The sequence below is a fragment of the Calonectris borealis genome, chromosome 12 (assembly GCF_964195595.1).
Source record: "Calonectris borealis chromosome 12, bCalBor7.hap1.2, whole genome shotgun sequence".
Taxonomy (NCBI): Eukaryota; Metazoa; Chordata; class Aves; order Procellariiformes; family Procellariidae; genus Calonectris; species Calonectris borealis.
Window position 1 is genome coordinate 3,810,726 of NC_134323.1, and position 7,958 is coordinate 3,818,683.

The window sequence follows — 7,958 nt, forward strand, 5'->3', positions numbered from 1 at the left end:
AACTCTATGCTTGTGATTTCTCTATACATGATCTACAGTTAGCCTCCCAGAGAACTTAATCTCATGTAAAGCAGAGAGGTCAGAATTCATAAACTGGGAAACTGTTAATTATTGTTTGTCAAAGAAAAAAACCCACCTTATTACTCCCAATTTTATTTCAGACAGTGGTAACTATTCTACTGAATTTTGAGATTTCTTCTGAATCATCCAGCAATGCTATTCTTTCACATGGAGCTGATTCAACTCATGAAATATCATTTGTGTCTCTAGAAGCTAGAGACAAAAGGTGAGCTGTGGCCAAAACAAAACCAGCATATTGTGTCTCTGAGAACAAATCTTTCTTCTCCTCCAAAAAGGGCAGTGAGCTAACTCACGAGACAACTGCTGTGAAGATTCCTGGAGAACACCATAAATGACTGATTCTGACAGTTTGTTTCAGCCTGTTCTCCAGGAAAGCCATTATTTAAGCCATGTTTACATTATGTTTAACTCCTTACTGGGTTTTTTTGTTTGTGTGGTTTTCTAGTTTTTTTAAAATCTCGGATGAGTCATGTAGCTTGTACTGCTGCCTGCATTTGAGAAGAGCTAATAATAGCACTGAAGGGGAAAATGGGAATACTGATGCACTGCAATGGTAAGGATAGTGAAGACTAAGTACCTGTCCTGGTTTCGGCTGGGATAGAGTTAAATTTCTTCTTAGTGCTGTGTTTTGGATTTAGTATAAGAATGTTGATAACACACTGATGTCTTTAGTTGTTGCTACAGTACCCTATAGTTAAGGACTTTTCAGCTTCCCATGCTCTGCCAAGTGCATAAGAGGCGGGAGGGAGCATAGCCAGGACAGCTGGCCAACGGGGTATTCCATACCATGTAACATCACGCTCAGTATATAAATAAGAGGCGTAGTCCAGGAAGTAGTGATCGCTGTTTTGGGCACCGTTCAGCGAGTGGTGAGCAATCGCATTATGCATCACTCATTTTGTATATTCCATCATCATTATTATTATTACTATTATTATTTTCCATTCCTTTTCTGTTCTATTAAACTGACTTTATCTCAATTCACGAATTTTACTTTTTTTTTCCGATTCTCCCCCCCATCCCACTGCAGGGGGGAGTAAGCGAGTGGCTGTGTGGTGTTTGGCTGCCTGAGGGGTTAGGCCACAACAGTACTTGAAGTTACAGAGCAGTCATAGAATCATAGAATCATTAAGGTTGGAAAAGACCTCTAAGATCGAGTCCAACCATCAACCCAACACCCCCATGCCCACTACACCATGTCCCTAAGGGCCTCATCTACACGTCTTTTAAATACTTCCAGGGATGGGGACTCAACCCCTTCCCTGGGCAGCCTGTTCCAAGGCCTGACCACTCTTTCAGTAAAGAAATTTCTCCTAATGTCCAGTCTAAACCTCCCTTGGCGCAACTTGAGGCCATTTCCTCTTGTCCTATCGCTTGTTACTTGGCAGAAGAGACCAACACCCACCTCACTACAACCTCCTTTCAGGTAGTTGTAGAGCGCGATGAGGTCTCCCCTCAGCCTCCTCTTCTCCAGGCTAAACAACCCCAGTTCCCTCAGCCGCTCCTCACAAGACTTGTTCTCTAGTCCCTTCACCAGCTTCGTTGCCCTCCTCTGGACGCGCTCCAGCACCTCCATGTCCTTCCTGTAGTGAGAGGCCCAAAACTGAACACAGGATTCGAGGTGCGGCCTCACCAGTGCCGAGTACAGGGGCACGATCACCTCCCTGCTCCTGCTGGCCACACCATTTCTGATACAAGCCAGGACGCCATTGGCCTTCTTGGCCACCTGGGCACACTGCCAGCTCATGTTCAGCTGGCTGTCAACCAGCACCCCCAGGTCCTTTTCCTCCGGGCAGCTTTCCAGCCACTCTTCCCCAAGCCTGTAGCGTTGCCTGGGGTTGTTGTGACCCAAGTGCTGGACCCGGCACTTGGCCTTGTTGAACCTCATACAGTTGGCCTCGGTCCATCGATCCAGCCTGCCCAGGTCCCTCTGCAGAGCCTTCCTACCCTCGAGTAGATCAACACTCCTGCCCATCTTGGTGCTGTCTGCAGACTGACTGAGGGAGCACTCAATCCCCTCATCCAGATCATTGATAAAGATATTAAACAGGACTGGCCCCAAAACTGAGCCCTGGGGAACACCACTCATGACTGGCCGCCATCTGGATTTAACTCCGTTCACCACAACTCTCTGGGCTCGGCCAGTTTTTTACCCAGCAAAGAGCGTACCTGTCTAAGCCTAAGTCATACCAATAATATCTGCAGCAAACTGGAGTTTCAACTTCAGACAGCTTTAAGAAAAGTGGTTAAGCAACAAGGACAGCAGGGGTATACATGGATGCTCTGGGTTAGCACAGCAGAACTAACTGGGTGAGAGGGTAGGTGAGCCCAAGACTTTCTTCAATGTTATGACTTTACTTATTAAAAAAAAAAAAAATAACCAAACACCACCAAAACCAAACCAACAAAAACCAAAACACAGTAGAATGTGAGAAAATTGTTATGGTGAGTGTTTTGTCTAAATGAACTGACATTATTGAACAGTCTTCAAATATGGGTTTGCCATAACTTGAGGACTGCTCAAAGGGAAATGCCTTAAGCCATAGAAGTCCTTCTTTCCCTATTTTTTCTAATGAAAAATACATGTAAAAGGAAAAAGTCCTACAATAAACAATATTTGTACTTTTCTTAATAATAATGTTATCATATAAGACTGCCCCATCTGTTCATCTTTCATACCTCACAGTACACGATATCAGCGCCATAGTCCAGAGCAAGAAGACGCATTGGTAATGTTCCCACTCGCACCATTGGAGCCAGGATCTTCTTTCCCCTAAAACACAGAGGTGTGTTCACTGTCATTCCTGTTGTGGTACTACCTGAAAGAGAAAATCAAGGCGGATAGCCATGGAATATGATTTCCTACTCGTAAACGCCCAGAACTTTCCTTTGGCGGGACAGGGGAAGTGCGTGACCCGGTCAAACCTGAGGGTTCCCTTAGTAGCTCGCAGGCCGGCTGCTCCACCGCTGCTTACTCAGCTCCCGCGGCCCTGGCGCTAGTTGCGTGGAGCCGTCAGAGAGCTCTGAGGCGCCGGGGCGGCCCGGGCGGTGCTCCCCGCCGTACGGGCTCCTTCCCCCGAGCGAGGGGCGCCAGGCCGGCTCTGCCAGAGCCCCTCAGGGCCATATTTGCTCCCGCGGGGCGCGGCACGGGGGTCAGCTCTCAGCCGTCAGCTGAAAAGGCGAATGTGAAGGGGCCGCCGCCACCACCGCTTTCTGAGGTACCGGCCGCGCGCGCGCGCCCCCCACCCGTGGCACTCACCCTCCTCGCGTGGCTCCGCCGCGGCTCCGGGGGGCGGGGGCAACTGGGGCGAGCGTCTCGTCACGGCGTCATCGGGCAGCGCCGCCGCCGCCACGTGAGAAGCCGCCATGGCGCTGAGCTGCGGCGGGTTGGTGGCCGCCCTCCCGCTGCTGCCGCGGCGGTTGACGGCCACCCGGGCGGCGGCGGGCGCGGAGCCCCCCGGGAGCGTGGTGCGCGTCCCCTGGGCCCTGCGGCTGCGCCTGCAGCGGGGCGCGCAGCGCCGTCGGCGCGGGCAAGGGGAAGCGGCGGCGCGGCCCGGGAAGCTGCTGCTGCGGAGCCGGCGGCCCGAGCTGAGCCAGCCCCGCTGGCAGACGGTGGGGCGCTGGGAGCGGCCGCAGCTGGTGTCGGCGGGCTGGAAGCACAGGAAGGCCTGCGGGGACTACTTCCAGCTGGAGCCCTCGCGGGAGGCGGCTCCCGCCCTGCAGTCGCCGCCGCCTGACGCGGGGCAGGGCCCGTCCTTCGCCGAGATGGGGCTGCAGCCGGCGCTGCTGGCCGGCCTGGAGGGCCTCTCCATCGGCCGCCCCACGGCGGTGCAGCGCCTCGCCATCCCCGCGCTGCGCCGCGGCCGCAGCGCCCTCTGCGCCGCCGAGACCGGCAGCGGCAAGACGCTGGCCTACCTGCTGCCGCTGCTGGACGGGCTGCTTTGCCGCCCCGAGGGGCCGCCGGCGGAGGCGGCGGGGCCGGCGTCGCCCCGCGGGTTAGTGGTGCTGCCGTCGCGGGAGCTGGCGGCGCAGGTAGGCGCGGTGGCGGCGGCGCTGTGCCGGCCGGCGGGGCTGCAGGTGCGCGGGCTGACGGGCGGCGGCGCCGCGGGCGGGCTGCGGAGGCAGCTGCGGGCGCCACCGCCGGGTGCCGCCGTGCTACTGGGTACCCCAGGGGCGCTGCGGGAGGCGCTGCGGCGGCGCTTCCTGGCCCTGGGGCGACTGCGCTGGGTGGTGCTGGACGAGGCGGACGCCCTGATGGACGACTCCTTCACGGAGCCGCTGGAGGAGATCCTGGCACACGCGCCCCTGGCCGCAGGCGCCCCCGGGCCGGCCGGCCCCGGGGAGGCGAGGACCCAGGTGGTGGTGGTCGGAGCCACTTTCCCCTCGGGGCTGAGCCAGACGCTGGGGAAGTTCACCGACGTGGGCCGGTTTGTCACCCTCACCACCCAGAGCCTGCACCGCCTGCCATCCCACGTCCAGCAGAAGTTTGTCCGCCTCAAAGGTCGGGACAAGCTGCCCGAACTGCTGCAGCTACTCAAGGAGCGCCCAGCGTCCGGCGGGGCCGTTCTCATCTTCTGCAACAATGCCAGCACTGTCAACTGGCTGGGCTACATCCTGGATGATCACAAAATCAAGCACCTGAGGTTGCAGGGACAGATGTCAGCAGCTGCTAGAGCTGGCATCTTTGCTTCCTTCCAGAAGGGTGACGTGTCTGTCCTTGTCTGCACTGACCTTGCCTCGCGGGGGCTGGACACCAGCAGTGTGCAGCTAGTGGTCAACTATGACTTCCCAGACACCCTGCAGGACTACCTGCACCGCGTGGGGCGAGTTGGACGAGTTGGAAGCAAGGTGCCTGGAGCCGTGGTTAGTTTTGTCACCCATCGGTGGGATGTGGACCTGGTGCGGAAAATAGAGACTGCAGCCCGGAAAAGGACAGGTCTCCCAGGCATGGACTCCTCAATTAATAAGCCTCCATCTAAAGGAGGTTGATTCAGGTTGCCAAGCAGTAATAAATGTCCCAGTAGGGACTAAACTTGAAGTCATTAAGGCAGAGCAAATGAGCTTCTGTGTGTAAGCTCCACTGAAAGAACAGAGAATTGAGTTTCAGAACCAGGTGATCAGGTTAACTTCATGCACTATTCTGGAAGCTGCAATAGTCTTTTCCATAGGCATCACAATTCATGGCTTTCTAAAACGAAGCTAGTAAGTGAGTAACAAAATGCCTTTGGAGAAGACTGAATAATGGGCTCATCAGTTGACTTTGTTTAATTTTGTTGAGACTTTTAACTTAAATTCAAATCAGAATGAAAGCATGCCTGTATGATGTGCAGCTCTGTTGCATTTCATTGCTTCCCAGCACCAGCAGCTAAACCTAAATTCATTATTAAAACCTAAAAATTACTACTGTGGCAGGAAAAAAGAAGAAAATATTTTCCTAACTTTGATACAACTTTGACCAATTATAGATACATGTAGAAAGACTAAAGGATAAACTACATTTTATTTTCTTGTGATGTAGCAGTTCATTCAGAGAATTCTAGACCAGATATCTCTAAAGTTCGGTGAGAAGGAGAAGGCACAAGAAAGCTTGAGGCTTTTTCAAGGTCTTAATTTGTCATTTCATGGTTACCTTTCACTGAGAAAGGGGATCTTGCTGCTTCATGTTCTAGTAAATAAAAAAAAAAGCCTTTAAGTGTTTTCTGCTCATTTTTTTTCTGCATGCTGTAGTGATATGTCCAGTCTCTGAACTGATTGTAAAAACAAACAAAAAACCGACCCACCAAAAATGTCTCCTGTTAAAGGAAAGAAGTGTGTTGACTCACAGGTTCTAATGACTCACAGGTAACTGAGTACAAGATTTCTTTTGAATATCATGCAGTTGTTCTTTTTTGCTTTAAACCAAAAGGGTTAAAGTGAGGCTGAGATATTTTTCATATCTAGCTGCTGGTTTGTATCCATGGTAAATAAGCAATCACACAAAAATAGCATTTTAGCCCTATTTCTGTTGCAGTGATTTACCACAATCTTTTCTCTTAGTGGTTGTTTTTCCCATGCTATCCACTTTAGCCTGTGCTAAAACTCAGTATCTAGAAACAGTAAGCTGTTAAATGAAAAGATCACAGCTCATAGTATCTAAATCATTGGTTTTGGAGGAAATAAGGCACTGGAGCTACTCTTAGTATACTGAGAGTGAAAACTAAACAAACAGAAAACTTGCACAGATAATCACTTAAGGATAAGGCTATATAACCTTATCCTAGAAACTGTACATGTGTACTCTGTTCACATTGCACGTTTGAGGGGCTCTTAGGGGAAGTTACAAGCCACGATAAAATTATTTAATACAATAGAAAGTTTTCAACTTTATAAAAATACAGTGGAAGAGTGATCCACTCGGAGATTGGAAACCTTTATATTTTGGACTCGTTCATTGCATGGGCTGCTTGCCTCATCTGTAGTTCATTAACTGCAAATCAGGCAATTTATGTGTCCACAAGCAGAGGCTTACTGTTCATGTATAGGAGTGGGGTAAATCCTTAAACAGAAATCTGGGGACAATCTAGTATTATAATTTACAGAAGATCCTTTTTCCATTTGTTAATATGCATCTTATGTTGTATCAGGTCCTCTGAATTGCTGAGAAATAGCTTCCTTTAACTGTAGACACACAGATTAATTTAAATGAGGTAAACTGTATTCAAGAAACTCCAAGTAAGAATTTTAATATTTGCTTGCCTGCTTTGCCTAAGCAATTTCAGGCTGACTCCATCTCAAGTGTCATATAATTTGAATCTGATCTTTTTCAAAGCTGTAGCGCTTCACTGTATTAACATAAATATCAAGTAACTACCTGCTTCATAAAGTGTCTGTCTTTCCTGAGGCAGCTGGTGATGGTGGCCGTGCTTCCAGTTCAACACACAGACTTGCTCTTCTAAGTTTCTGAGGAAAATTGTTGCTTGGGATCTCAGATGTCCAATTTCAAGTATTTGTCTTCTCATATAGCTGTTATACAGGACTAAATCAATCAGTTCGGGATAAAATTTCTTAACTGTTGCAGATGTTGTGTACTGTAATACTTTGTTCCATTACCTACAGTTTCCAGCTAAATAATGCAACCAAAGTTAACCACAGTTAAGTGATGTCACATAAACAGTAAGCTCTGACACAAGATCCATGGTTAAACTATGTGGCAATGGCCGTTCATAATTAAGGCATCTGCTTAGTTTATATCAGTAACTAAGTGGCATTGGTGATAAGAGAGTAGTTTTTTTCTTGAGTTAAAATATGTGGAAGGAAAATGGGAGGAAAATGTAACTCACTTTTAAAAACTCAGTAACGTGGTCTTTGAATCTGGAATCATGTTACGGTGAATCCCGTGACTGGTCAGTCTGGATTGCAGCACACAGTATCATCAAATTAGACAACACAGTGAAATAATAAAGTTCTTTCAGCCATATGCTTCCTAATTTTGAAGTAATTTGCACTTTATATATTTTTACAAACAGTAACCTTGAACTCGGTACAAATACTCTAAACTGATTGTTGCTAGGGCACTGTTGATCAAAACAGTTTATCAAAAAAACCAAAATCTTTTGGCATTTATATACTAAAGTGGCTAATAAAAAGCTTTGGGTAGATATACTCAGAGAACACTATATTTACCAATAAAGCCTTTTGTAAACATTACTTTCAAACAAAACCATAATTCTTTCAAGCATATATTGAGAAATACCACTTTCCTACTGTTGCTCACGAAGAGACGGTTACTGGAGCCAGTGATTAACAGCAGTAATTACATTCAGGAGCACACAGACATTCAAACCCTGGGATATATAAGCTGATACAGAGCCACCAAATGCAGACATCCACATCACTGG

The 7,958-nt window shown here is 48.9% G+C and overlaps 2 protein-coding genes across 3 annotated transcripts in view; one reads left to right on the forward strand and one right to left on the reverse strand.

Annotated features, from left to right (window-relative positions):
* DUS2 (dihydrouridine synthase 2) overlaps nt 1-3,553 on the reverse strand; it is a 29,215-nt gene extending 25,662 nt beyond the window's left edge. The window contains exons 1-2 of one of the 2 annotated variants that reach the window (XM_075161074.1): nt 3,341-3,553; nt 2,761-2,900 (exon numbers count right to left, since the gene is read on the reverse strand). In XM_075161074.1, the coding sequence (XP_075017175.1) occupies nt 2,761-2,900; nt 3,341-3,449 (249 nt within the window). In that variant the 5' untranslated portion in view covers nt 3,450-3,553. The remainder of the gene's footprint in view (nt 1-2,760; nt 2,901-3,340) is intronic. The other variant, XM_075161075.1, reaches the window with a different exon arrangement.
* DDX28 (DEAD-box helicase 28) lies at nt 3,433-5,773 on the forward strand. Its single transcript, XM_075161072.1, has one exon. It carries the CDS (start codon nt 3,448-3,450, stop codon nt 5,068-5,070), a length of 1,623 nt encoding a protein of 540 aa, XP_075017173.1. The 5' UTR covers nt 3,433-3,447; the 3' UTR covers nt 5,071-5,773.
* Nucleotides 5,774-7,958: the final 2,185 nt, after the last annotated feature.

Bases quoted from the DNA above. Each gene is read 5' to 3' on its own strand.
- DDX28 (XM_075161072.1), top strand. From the start codon at position 3,448: ATGGCGCTGAGCTGCGGCGGGTTGGTGGCCGCCCTCCCGCTGCTGCCG.